At 40.3% G+C, this 14,235-nt stretch overlaps 2 protein-coding genes across 2 annotated transcripts; both read left to right on the top strand.

Annotated features, from left to right (window-relative positions):
* The first annotated feature begins 1,336 nt into the window (after positions 1–1,336).
* loxl5a (lysyl oxidase-like 5a) lies at positions 1,337–4,100 on the top strand. Its single transcript, XM_085928002.1, has 6 exons — positions 1,337–2,075; positions 2,301–2,409; positions 3,383–3,520; positions 3,591–3,747; positions 3,816–3,911; positions 3,981–4,100. Exons 1-6 carry the CDS (start codon positions 1,337–1,339, stop codon positions 4,098–4,100), a joined length of 1,359 nt encoding a protein of 452 aa, XP_085784128.1.
* Positions 4,101–7,199: 3,099 nt separating this feature from the next.
* On the top strand, positions 7,200–11,134 carry mydgf (myeloid-derived growth factor). The gene is made up of 6 exons (XM_085929012.1): positions 7,200–7,451; positions 8,227–8,277; positions 8,522–8,583; positions 9,092–9,173; positions 10,490–10,565; positions 10,976–11,134. The coding sequence occupies exons 1-6, from the start codon at positions 7,290–7,292 to the stop codon at positions 11,053–11,055; spliced, it is 513 nt and encodes a 170-aa protein (XP_085785138.1). The 5' UTR covers positions 7,200–7,289; the 3' UTR covers positions 11,056–11,134.
* Positions 11,135–14,235: the final 3,101 nt, after the last annotated feature.

Below are 14,235 nucleotides of genomic sequence, written 5' to 3'. Positions count from 1 at the left end.
CTGCCACCATGTGGTGGAAATATTTCATTGTAGCTTGTTGAAGAGACGCTCGAGCTATTTACGACCAAAGTCAGCCAATATTTTTGGATGTCTAACAAATTATCTTAAGCTATATAACAGTATTTGGATATGTACCATGACCTTTTTCACTTGTGTATTGTATTATTTATGAAAATTCACACATTGAGGTGTTTTATAAAATCTGGCAGCTAGAACCAACTACTTAAGACGGATCCAGATTTGAATATTCCTTCCTCTGGGCCCATGTTTGTCTGTTTTTCTTGGCTTTACTCTGACCGCTCTTCTCCATGACAGTTTTGGCCTCCCTACTTCCCTTTCCCCTGTCTGCCTTCTGATCAGTGGTTGTCCGAGTTTGAATGAATGCCTTGTTTGAGAAACCCCTTTTGACGCAATCCTCAATCCCCACCACCAAAACAAACACACTTTTACACATACACACACATAAAAGACACACTGTAGTGAATGATAAACAAATACGAATGCAGGAACTGATCAAAAGAGCCACCTTTTTACAGTTATAGTCTCTCCAATCTCCATCTCTTCTATACATAGTAACTCCACAAGAGGGCGCAAATGCACCATACAAACGCTAATGAGTGACGCATTGAACGACAGCAAACTATTAAACCACACTTTGCAAGTTCCCCTTTGCGGCCACTGATACTGCCAAAAAACAACACTGCTTGTGATGTTGCCCGTTTCTTATTGCCCCGCACTTTCTCTTCATCACATCCAAAACATGTACAGGATGTGTCAGCATCCTTTCTCTCTTAATTTGTTTGTTGTCGACGCTACATATCGAATCCATAAAAGATTTGGTTATTATAAATAATACAATTGAACTTATTAGCAAAACACAGCAAAAATATGTTTAGATTTTAAATGAGGTTAGTGGTTACATAACTAGGAATACATTAATTATAAATAACATGTACATTGATTATTGTTAAGACAAACTATTTGGCTTTGACGTTTAATTATTTAAAAAATATATATGTTTTAAAGCTTTTCCATTAAGCAGGTTCATTTATTACTTTTAAAAATGGGGCCCTTCATTGAGCAAAAAAAAAAAAAAGTTTGCCCACCCCCCTTTTCTAAATCACTGAGCCTCCTTAGCGGAGGTCTGTGCTTGTTGACTGTGTGCTGTCAAGTGACTCATAATAGTCTCAAGACAAACATTTGCCCAAAATGTGTCACGGACCTGTGACAGAATGGCTTGTGTGTTTATAACAGGAGCCTATTGCAGCCCACTCCCACTTACAGGTTTGCGCAGCACTGTACTGGACCTCATCGAAGTCAATCGAAGAAGTTGGAGATGAAGAAATTTGCCTTCCTGCTGTTTTGCCTCCTGGATGTTGCGGTGCGCCTGAGTAACGCGCAGCATCGTCATCCTTCGCGCGCACGACTCAACCCGTGGAAGCACAGGTTCGAGTGGGAGAACAACGGCAGGGTCTACAGCTTGCTGAGCACGGGGACACAGTACCGGGCGCCTGCGCAATCCAGGGGCCGAACCGAGGTCCTGTTGACCACCGTGAACCGAGGTCAAAGCCCGCCTCCGTCGAGAAGAACACAGGTGAACGCTGCCGATGCAGATCAGAATTTAATCCCGAGGGACCAAGCGTGGTCACCCAGCAGGACGGCGGCCTTTACCAATCAGGAGTTCTCAGGTGGAGGACCGAGCTCCTCATCCGGCAACAGAGGCGCAACCACGCATCCGTCTTTGGATCTTACGCACAGACCCCAACCCTCAAACCCGACACCTCGCCCCACCATGACCAATAATGGTGAAAGAGCTCCAAACACACAGCAGAGAGCAGAACCAGATGCCACTGAAGCACCGGTGATACTGTCCAGAAACGTGGTCGAGGTACATTACACTCAACAGAGGACCGATCCCATCCGCACCAACATGAGTGAGCCAAGGCGGAATTCAAACGGCACCCAGCATAGGAACTCCGTTTTCTACAACGTTTACCCTCCGGACCAAAGGAACAGGGTCCCCTCGCGACCGGTTCAACCCGGACCGGGCCACAGTACCAACTTCTTCCATAACGGTACGACGCACAATTCTTCAGTGAACGAACATGCATGTTTCTGAATGTCAGAAGAAGCAGAAGTACCAGGAGAACATGCAGGAAAGAACTGTGAGGCAGTTCATAAAGATCAATATTAAATCACCACAAATAAATTCCTACGTCCTCCTTGGACATTAAAAGACTTGACTTATAAAGTAGAGATTCTACTGTACTTCACATGAGTCATGTCTTTTTCTTCCACAGGTCTCCCAGACTTGATTCCTGACCCGTACTACATCCAAGCTGCATCATACATCCAGCGAGTGCAGATGTTTGCACTCCACTGTGCCGCTGAGGAGAACTGCCTATCCAGGTACACTATATTTACATGATATATTATGATTTGTGAGATGAGAGTATTCAATCCGGATCACTATGCAATTCACACATTACATTATCCAAAGAACACAGCAGTTATATAAAGTCTCCACACCCCTGTTCAAATACCATATTTTTTTATATTTAAAAAAAAACAAACGAGGCCAAGATAAATAATTTCAAAAAAATTCCAAGCATTAATATGACCTATAACCTCAGCAATGAATCTTTGAAATCTTTGAAAAATAAAAAATTGAGAGGGTGTTGTTGCATAAGTGTGCACACCCTCTTAACCGGGATGTGGTTGTTTTCCAACTTCACGAATCACATTCCAAATAAAAGGCAGCCTAAAAGATTTGTACTAATCCTGACTGCTATTCGTAACGGTTCATAATTCCCTCCACCAAGATCTCAGGTCCATCTGGGGGAAAAATAAATAAAAAAATACGGCCACAGATAAGATGCCGCTTCCACAACAGTTCTTCGCAGTTTTAGTGTTGACCATTTCTGTGTTTGCACCAAAACACAACTTTTGGGATTATGGTTAAAAAGTCCAACTTTGGTTTCATTGGGCCATAACAAAATCCTCAAACACATGTGGAAAAAAAATATGTTATGTTCTGATGAAACCAAGGATGAACCACATCACAGTCAGTGATGTGAGCACTTCTGGCACTTTCCCACCTTGGATCATTTCATCCAATTTAATGCTGCTGATGCTGCTGAAGGGGAGGAAACATGGTCTCCCCTTTGAGTTGCGCAACATTAGGATGTGTGCTGGCCTGGCCTGTTGCCCACTTGGCGGCTGAGTGGCACACCAGCTGGCACACGCCATACATTTCCTTGCCAAGTAAAATAAAGGAGATGAATGCAGCACGCAAAAACCGCCAAAGGATAAAATATTATGATCTGTGCATTGCAGCATATTTGAAATTAAGTCGTATTTACTGAGATTTTACGACATGCAGGTCTGCGTACCATCCGAGCGTGAGAGACCTAGATTACAGGGTTCTCCTCAGATTCCCCCAGCGTGTGAAGAACCAAGGAACAGTGGACTTCCTCCCAAAGAAACCCAGACACCAGTGGGAATGGCACAGCTGCCATCGGTAATTTCACTGCTCATTTAATTCATTCCCATTTTGTCCATTGTATGTTTATTCCGTCTTCCTGCTGCAGGCACTACCATAGCATGGAGGCCTTTAGTAACTACGACCTGCTGGATACCTCCAATGGACGCAAAGTGGCCGAGGGTCACAAAGCTAGTTTTTGCCTGGAGGACACGTCATGTGACCGCGGCGTACGGAGACGATTCGCCTGCACGGCTCACACACAGGTCCGCTCGATGAGGAATTAGAAGCATCATGGACAAAACTAATCTGTATTTCTTTTAACCATCATCAGGGGCTTAGTCCTGGTTGCTATGACACCTATCACGCCAATATCGACTGCCAATGGATTGATATCACTGATGTTCCACCTGGAAACTATACGCTCCAGGTAACGCAAATGTAAAATGCCGCATTAATTTTGTTATGCTCAATGTGAGTTTTCTACATTTTTCCTAAGGTGACAGTGAACCCCTATAAACTCGTCGAGGAGTCGGATTTCTCCAACAACGTGGCGAAGTGTGACATCCGCTACACGGGAAGCTACGTGCAAGCGACAAATTGCAGGATTGCAAAGTGAGTTGGCTTTTGTTTACTTGAGCAAAATATTTCGGAGATTCAAACTATTAAAAGAGGAATTTCTTGTTTAACAGGAGCTGACCTAAGTGACAACACGATGGCAAGTCCTGCTGCTGAAGTAGTTCTTTAAAAATGTTGCAGTGAAATGTTAAATTATTTGTTTTTTTTTCTGAGGATGTTTTCTATGGTGTAAGAAATAAAAATCTAATGGATTAGAATGGAATAGCAAAGACTGAGAAAATGCATGTGCTGTGTTAAAAAAAATTCTTGTATGTATTAAGATGTGTCTTTTTTTTTTATCCTGACAAGTGTATATTTATAAAAGTGCTTTTTAATGTATGAACTGTTCCTATGTATTTAATAAAGAATTTAACAGCGTGCCATTCTGCTGTCCTCTTCCTTTTAACAAGTCCCAGCATAGCAGGCATACTTAAAATTCACCACAGATTGCGCAATCCCTCATTAAGTGCTCATTTCATTGTTCAACTTTCAGCTGATACTTTGAAAAACCACATCATGTGATTTTTTTTTTTTTTTTAGTTTTTATTCACCCACATAATGTAATTTTTTTCTTTTGTTTTTATTCGCTAATTTAGCAAGTTTTCCTAGATTGCTTTGATTTGCTCATGTTGTCAGTCCTGATTATTCGGTCAGTATTCTGCTTGAACAATGATTAAGGCAATATAGTAAAAATTGCCCAAACACGTCTGAGTGGACCACGATTGAACTCCTTGTGGAAGGGTGAATCGGAAAAGACTGGGACACAGCCTTCTCCTCCTCCTCCTCTTTTTCCCCTGAAGCGACTATTTGTTGAGGGCAGGTCGTCGTGTTAGGCCTGCGGGGCGTACGAGACGAACAGAGCTGCCCGTCAGCATTGCTTCTCCACCCCATATGGCAAGAGGGAGAGACATTTCACAGAGCCGCAAGCCAAGAAGGAAGCCGGCACTGAAATATGTACGTCAGCACACTGTTCTTATCTGAACGTGTGCGAGAGGCTCGCAGTCAACAAGTGTCAGAGCCAACAGTGATGCAACAATCTTGAAAATCCTCACTGTACCTACCTGAGGAGGGAAATTTGCTTGCAAAAGTAGATGCAGATGTAGTCAATGCAAAATGGGATGAATGAGATGTTGTTCAAGTTAATGCTGATAGGAGCCCAAACCAGAAAATCATCGCTAAAGTTAAAATGAACTCTTTACAGATTATGGAAATCGAAATATAAGTGTGTTTGGAGGCAGATATTAATATCAACTTGTACATGCGCCATTAAACATTCATTTTAATTAACATGCAATGAAAACGGTTAACAATGGTTTCCTTGTTCATAATTTGTTATTTAACAAATTCTTCAGCTTCCGTAAAAAAAGGGAGAAATTGCACACCAAAAAATTGGGGGAAAAAAGAAAAAAATGCAAATATATTTAAATTCAAAATGACGGATGCCAAATTGCGAATACTGCCCAAAACAATGTGAGTAGGCCTTTTATTTTATTTTTTTCCGGAGGGGAGCCATTTGGAAGGATATGCAGAACAAACCTAGTCGGCTACCTCAATAATATCAAAATTACAAGTGAGTTGATTTGTGTGAAGAAAAAAAAAAGTAAAAAATGAATTCTTGCAATGTTGGTTGAGCAGTTTTGTACTGCTCTTGAATGAATTTCTATACGTGATTGGCTGGGACAACCCCAGTGAGTCAAGACTGTAAATGAAAAGTTTCCTTTTCTCTGGTGCTGTTTACAACTATTTAAGTAGCTGAATGTATTTGTGCTGACACATAACCACACAGACATGCTGACATTTGGTTCACATCCCCAAGTGTGTGCTCAAAGTCTGGGAAATGAGCGTCATTAGTGAAAGGCTGTGTTGCTCTGTCTGAAAGAACTGCATGTATTTGCCCAAGCCAAATGGTTTGTTTGCAGTCGTGAGAAGAAGCTAGTGTGCAGCGAATGAACAAATATATTTCCCTGCTTATGACATCCTGCCAGAGGAAACCATTCGCATGGACCACTTATTCATGTCAGTGGCCTGACATGTTGTTCCCTGTTTAAAATAGAACCTGTGCCCACTGACAAAAGCCTCTGTGTGAAAAACATAGCACAAAAAAATGATTTAAGGCAACATACCAAAGTGCAGTTTCATTTTTTGCACGTCTAACCTAAAAAAAGATAATCAGATTTTGTCTATTGTAGCTAGCTAGCTTCACTTTTTATTTTATAAATTTATAAGTGACATTCTCTGCCCAATAACTGCTCTTATTGTCATATTTTGGTCCATGAGGTGTGATGGATAGAGAGGCACCAGGTGAGGCCACTTTCTGTACAGACATTTTTTTTTTCCTGCTGCATTCACATCTTTCACACATGGCTGGCAGACCATGTTGAGGTTTGTCGATTCGGGCCAAACATATATTCATCTGTCACACTTTGCTGGGAGGATGCTTTATGGCTCGAAAGACATATGTGTAAAAATACACACACTTGCTGAGATGCCCTAACGGTGACAGGACAGCGTTTATTTTTGTCTCTTGTTTTGCTTTACTGTGCAAACATGTGAGTGCAGTATTAGTACAGCAAACAATATTACATAGAAGTTGGCATAACTTAGTCTTGTTTGGAGACAAATGTTATTCACAGACAGTGATGGCGGGGTTAGCATGTCTGGCTCACAGTTCTGATATGGCTCCAGTCTGTGTTGAGTTTGCATGTTCTCCCTGTCTTCCTTGCAAAGACATCATTTTGCAACTTCATGTTTTCTCATTAAAATACCAAAATTGTAAATTGTCTTCACTTGTAAAAAACAAAAAAACATTGAGATGTTGTAAGAATGTTGGTGCGAATCCCCTTTTAAAATAGAAATATATAAATATGATATATATTTGAAATATACATTTTAACTCGTCCCATATTTAAAACTATGGATTTGTTCTATGTGTGTGTGTAATGCAAGGCCATCAAACATTTGGGTTCCCGGGCCCGCAATAAAAAAAAAAAAAAATTGACACCTCTGACAAAGGAATTGAAAAAATTCTGTCTGAAGACATATGCAGTTCACATTTCAACCAATAGGTGGAGACAACGCACATCAAAAGACTTTGCCAGCCGTTTACAAGAAAGAGCAGAAGAAGCCACTCATAACATGGACTAACTAGTTTCTCCATCAACACCGTCACTGTCTAAATATATACTTAAGGATGGCAACGACAAAGAAGTTTCGTGTTACTCACTTAACTGCTTTTCTTCTGTTCATGGTGCTTCTGTCACGTCATCTGGTTCAGGCTTCCGATCAACAAACGAAAACCGTGGAGTTTGACGTGAGACCGGGAGGAGCGTTGTACACCTTCACCGAGTCCATTGTATGTATGTTTAAGACCGACTCAATCGAAAAGCGTCCATTTGCTTGAAACATTATCTTGCTATCATGTTTCTTCTTATTAAAATGTCCTTGTGTTGTCGCCGCCCTACGACAACAGTTACTGTCTTCTTTGTGCACAAGCCATTTATTAGACGTCGTGCAGTTTTCAAGATTGGTTTGCTTAACACGTAAGGGAAGTATTGCATTCCAGAAAGCACGGACGTTTGTTGTCATTATGCACACATCTTGGCTAATTTTCTGCATGATACTTTAATGTATTTTCTGAAGCTAAATAACGTGCCCATCAAGCGTTTCAGGCATATTTTTTTTCTTTCAACTGGAATGTTTTAAAGTGGACGTTTATAAGCTTCGATTTTTCTTTTTCAACATAAACGCGGTATCAGACGAGATTGTGTCGCTTTTTGATGACGCCATAGCCTGTCAACGACGGACACGTTGCTGGCTGCCATTCATTGGCTGAGAAATAGGAATCGAATATGCGCTATATTGAAGAAAACAAAATAATCGGTGTATTTTTCCCTCCAGTGCATTCAAATTACCATTAAATAATGACACTAAACGGTTGAACAGAAACCAAATTTAAGTGCAAGTATTAATCTTCTCCACTCTTTAACCAAAATCAAATCACTGCAAAGTTTAAAATCGAGGTGCTATTTTTGTCATGTGTATCATTTGATATCTGCCCAAAAATATAGATTAGGCCTACTTACAATGTAGTAGCTGAATGCATGTTAACATTCGTTTGTTTTTTTCAGGGGGGGTACGAATGCTCGTTCTCTTCCAGTGCACAAGGAGGAACCAATGAGGTTTGTGTCACAACACCTTTCCTGCAAAATAAATGACCAAGACATGCCTGCGCTTTGTCACTTGCTGTCATAATGTGGAATGTTATCTGTGACAGCAGTGGTGTGGCACCTGCATTGCAACATGCACAACATTGCAAATGTAGTACCACATGTGTCCAAGTGAGAGCGCGTTCATTGTGGTCAACTCCAGACGACAGACTGATTTTTTATAATGTTATTGAGTTATATTATGCACTGTTTCTAGAAATGGCACATGAGTGTGGGCCTTAGTGAAGACAACAAGCTTTTTTCCTGCTCAGTGTGGAGGTGAGATCAACACACGCACACATATGCACTCGACGCACTGTATTAGGAATTTAGCACAAGGTGTAATTGGAAAAAATAAGAAAATAGCAACAGTAGCATACAGTGAGTGTCCTCTAGGTGGCAGTAATGTCATATGTCCTTTCACTTCCATACAAAATCACTGGTAAAAATGTTCACCTCCTCCAATGATGCAGGTAATAAGGTCAATAGCAAGCACCAAAGTTATAGGTAGCATGCTATGTCCTGGTTAATCGAGGCAGGGAACCCTCAGAAATTAAAATGTAAGTCTGTTCGATGTAGGCCTTAGAGACATGTCATTCAACTTTAGTCCTCAAAGTAGTGCGCTCCATTTTGCCATCGAGATACCATTAATCACGAAACAATTCCACACGGGCGAGAAAATAACAATCAATTAATTGATTACAATGTCCATCCCTAGTTAAAGGAATGAATGTATGCAAATTAATTAATAAGCATGACAACTAATGACTTTGTTTTCTCCACAAAGGCCCACAGGGAAATCATACTTGTTTTTCATCACATTCAAAATGGAGTTGAAGGGAACCAAACTTGAATATGCAAATGCATTGGTAAGTATAAATAAACCATTTTGTGTCATTATTATTGGCTCTTTAAAGGGGAAGTCAACCCCCAAATTTCCTTTGCACTAATATCTATCTAAGGATGCTGCCATTTTTCCACTTACTGTCGATTGAAAATGACATCACAATTGCTGGGTATCGGGTCACAACCAATCATGACTCGGCTTAAGAAAAACCGGCGAGGTTGACTTCACCTTTAAGTCCACAAACATAAATCCTCTGAAATGATATGTCAAAGTGCACCACCACCTGGCCAATGTTGTAGTTACATTCTGAAGTTTGCGCTTCCTCAGCGTTTCTCCTGACACCCGAGTGATCAGTTGGCATTGCACTGGTGTTGGACGGCAAAAAGCTGACACCAGTTCAGCGCCATCGCAAAAGACAAGCCCCGGTGACAGTTTCGACTTGCTATTATGTTCTGCGTATGCGCCTCCAGCATTGTGCTGATCAAAGTGCTTCCACACACTCTGAGGAGGTTTGGAAAGTACAGAGTCGGCATAAACGTCACATAATCAAAGCAAACCGTCACAGAGGACAAACCTTTTTTCTTTTATATTACTTTGTGTAGTTCGTAAATAAGGATACATCCGGCTTGGCAGTACAACAAGGCTCGGGGATGTTTTTGCCTAAGCTTGCTTTTCGTACAGCTCATAATATGTAGAAAGAAAGTACAGTTGATTGACACTGCCTTACAATCTTTTTTTTTATTAAACACAGCAAGATATTTTCCTTATTGTGGAGTGTACAAAAAAAGCGAAATGATATGCAGGTAAACAAATTCCGTTTGTAACCTGAGATTTACTATTTGTAAGCCACCATGTTTTTTTTTTTTTTTTTTTTTTTTATTAATTTCTGAGGCGTGATAAGACGAAGCCACCAATTACTTGGCCTTACATTGCTGAGGCGAATTGAATGACGTACATTATCACCACCACCTTTTTGCGTTCACTTTGATTTATTGTTTCATTTTCTGACTTATCTTTCACCACTTGTCTCCATGGAAACCTGTTTTATCTCCCTCGGTTGTAAGCTTTCAGACAGCCCAAACAAAAAAATTGAAATCAGGCTGAGGGGAAATGAGGGGGAAAAAAGGTTGAAACTTCATTTGGGTTTCATGGAAGGAAAGGTTTGGACTGGCTTCCTGAGTGATTGTTGTGGCCACGCCTCCTTGCACCAATAAGGACATTTCCCTTGGCGTTCCCTCCACCTGCTTCACACACAAAGAAAGAAATAATTTGACCAAATTCTCTTGACCTTGTTGTTTAACCTTCCCATTCTTTCAATCATATTTGTGTTATTTCCAGTCGCAGGTGGCAGTCGCAGCAGGACAGAGTGACACAAACCTAAATCCAGAGGAATACACTGTTCAAGAGTCTGCAGGTGAGCTTTTATCATCTCCCAGTGCTTGTCGTGTCGAGGTCACCTCTACCTCTCGTGTGGCCAGACTACATTTATATTCATTTCATTTTTGGATTACGTGCTGTCCATAATGTCAGGTAATTGAAAAAAAACCAACAACAATCTGATCTGTTTCGGGATGCCCACTTTCTGCAAATATTTAAATACGTGAGTGTCTGCGTGTAAACTGTGGCCGACAGCAGCTTCTGTGTAAGTCTGATCATGGAGCCCCGCCCCCTCCCACGTGAGGTCATCACAGTAGTAAATATGATTAGACAAACCCGTAAAAAAAACGATTGTTTCACATTCTGTGATCGACACTGACTTGCTAAGAGTGTGTGACATTTGACCCACTTTTCTATTTCTAATCTCCTGTCCCTTGTGACTCCTAGTTATCCACACAGAAGGAAAGTTCAAGTCTCAACTGTCCAAGGTGATGGCGATCGGATACACGAGACACACAGAGCTGTGAGAACTCGATGCTCGGACGTCACTCGACAACTACATAACATTTGATGATAAATAAAACCAACAAGATCCTTTTTAGTTTTTACACGACTATTTTTCTTCTCTCTTCTTTTTAATATTTTTGTGTGCTGTTTGTCCTAAAGCAAGACGCCATCATGTTCCCTAATCTGATGCTTCTGTTACCCCCAGAGGCAACATTTCCATAAATCCTCATCCCTTGCTTGTTTGGTGAATACAAATTAAAAGGGGGGGAAAAAAAACAGTTGTGATGGGTGTATACCTTGTTTACTTTCTGTGTCCTCTCTCGCTGTAGCGGTCGTCCGTGTAGGTTGAGGAAACGATTTTAGTTGGGACTTGAGTTTTTTGGTCAGACGTTCCTCGGTGGTCCAAACAGGATGTGAACCACATCTAGGTGATAGCTGGGGAAACACAAGTAAATAAGATGTTGATTCTGTATTATTATTATTTTTTTTTAAAGGGGCTTTTTTTTTTCTACACTTGTCATTTCTGATCCAATAAATTTGAGCTGACACTGAAAATTCTCGTCTTTTTTTTCACGTTGGTACATTCATTAGTTGAAGTAACTTATGACAAATGTTTTTCCTTCACTGCGCATGCACAAAATAAATGAACAAATGATTGTGATAATGGGTATTGTTGCACGCTCCACATGTGCAAAAATATAATATTTTTATGTTTATCCTTTGTTGTTTGGTGTTTGAGCCCACAGATGGGGGGGGGGGCATCATCTTGATTTGTTTTGACGTTTGACAACTGTTTTTGATGTACTGCTACAACTCAAGTTGAGTTCAGCTTCTTTGAAAAGTAAACTTTTTCATCTGTTTTTCAGTCAACGCATGAAAAATGTTGCGAATTTTCATTCTCAATCGTTTTCGTGCACAGTAGTCGAGCGCACCATTTCTTAACCTCTATTGAGCCAAGGAGCATTTGAACCAAACCAAACGGAGCATGTTCAACTAAACAAGGCCGGATTTCAAAACTAACTACACATACAAGTGAATTGAAATGAGAATAACTTCAGTGTTGTACATTTTGTGACATTTTTTGGGTGTGCCATCAGATTTTTTTCCAATGTAAAATAAATGCCTCGGCTCATTAAACGCTCTAAACACAACTGGTTGAATTGTGAATTGAATTTTTCATGTAAATTATGCCTGCGAGTGAAATGTTGTCAAATCTTTTTTGTCATGCCCGAAGATAACCTCATTTTACACACAAATAATCTTAATTTCATCTCTACTCTGATGCAACAACGCGGAACGCTTGCTCAGCAAACACGACTCCATTAAAATAAATGTTTCTAAATGCATTTTGCTCCATTAGCATGTATCGTCCCGGGATACATGAGATAAAGAGCTTTCATTGTTGCCTCTTCATTTCATGCGGGAACGGCTTTGCAGGGGGGGGTGGACTAAATCCTGCAGTACACGTGGGAATTTATATGACTCTGTAGTCTCATGCATATACATTCTATAGAAGCGTCAGGAGGGATTAATTCATTTGATGTTAAGCCTACAAGCAAGCAACTCATCTGGAATGAAAGCGAAAGATGTTGAAATACATATAATAAATGTCACATTGACCCACAATACTTGACCGGTTGATGTTGACTACAGTCATGACACCCACGAGGCATCCTGGGTGTAATAAAAGCATCAAAGCCTTTCGATCACTCCGTATCTCGGTATCACTTCACTCGTGTCCTTTTTATGATACTCCAGGCGGCCTTTATGTTGACATCGCCACTCTTTTGCACTTCTAACACCCTCCCTGCTCCATGAAGAGAATATAAAAATCCTTTTTTTTTTTGTTCTAAATACACTCCACGTTGGCAAGAAACAGGGCAGATTGTGATGGCGTGCTATAAAAGTCCACTCATGATGTTGCTGCTGGGCAGGCACGACTTTGTTTGCCAGCTGGTTGGCCGCTCTGCTCTTGCTCCCTCCAAAATATCTCGGCAGCCCATCTGATAAAGGCTGTCATGAGATGGTTGTAAAGGCTTTCATGTTCCACTTTTGATGAGCTCAACTTGACTTTGGAGTTAAGAGTCAAAGGTCAAAGCAGCGGATTGGCTACACTAAAAAAAAGCTCGCTTCAACTCATTTGCTTCAAACTGTGCAGCGTTCCAAATTAAATGCCCCCCCCCAAAGTGGTACAATGTAGAGGGCAACTAAAATAAATGTACTGTTGACATTCGAATGAAATTGCTTGGCATTAACATGCAACAAAGGATTTTTCTTTATATTACCTGAGCACATAAACAGCGAATAGGTATGTTTTCCTCAATATGCAAAGAAACACTCAACATTTTTACTGTGCTTTAAACCTCGTGTTTAATTCCCCAACCATAAAAACTTGAATATAAATAGTATACATACTTAAAGCAATCGGAAAGTTAAATATGAATTATTAACCTCTACAAACTGCAGATACGTGACAGTATTACTCCTCCTTGTTCGCTAATCTGTGCATGATTATAATCATTGATTAGAGATTAATTAGAAAATGTTCTTTGGAATTTATGACGTGTTTGTATTCCTTCCATTTTATAATGTAAGATTATCCTCATCTAATATTCTCATTGGATTTTTTTTTCCGTTAAAGTGCAGCTCGAATACTTCTTTGTGGATTTGAATTCAATAAGGTTCTCAATCCTGCGATTGTGTGGGTTTTCACTTACATGACAAAATTTACATATGCTTGCTTTATTCATGACGCTAAACTGTCCATAGGTATGGATGCGAGTCCTGGTGCTAAATTTTGCCTCGTTTTTTTTTCCCGAATAATATTCTAAAAATCCTTTTTAGTTTGGATGAATCCCACAGCAGATGATAATAGATCATTTCCATAGACTTAAACCATGAATTTACCAAATGTTATTTTATTTATACTATTGTGTTATTTTCCTTTTTTACTTCAAACTATAAATCCCAGATGGTGTTTTGTCATTGGCAAACCCACTATCTTCTTCAGCATGACCAAACAGGCTTAAGTGATGCTAAAGTCACCAAGCAATCTTATCTTTTTTTTTTTTTTAAGAACCTGCTCAAAATAAACCACACAAACACTTTGCGTTTGAGCGACCTCAATGAATAAAACATGGCGTTGCTGTGCTGTAATGAACAAGAACTGCATTCCAGTCTCCTCTAACACTCACCTGCCC

The sequence above is a fragment of the Syngnathus leptorhynchus genome, chromosome 13, assembly GCF_054491065.1.
Source record: "Syngnathus leptorhynchus isolate UIUO chromosome 13, UIUO_Slep, whole genome shotgun sequence".
Classification (NCBI taxonomy): domain Eukaryota; kingdom Metazoa; phylum Chordata; class Actinopteri; order Syngnathiformes; family Syngnathidae; genus Syngnathus; species Syngnathus leptorhynchus.
The sequence above is the reverse complement of the archived record's forward strand: the minus strand, read 5'-3'. Positions and strand labels throughout refer to the sequence as shown.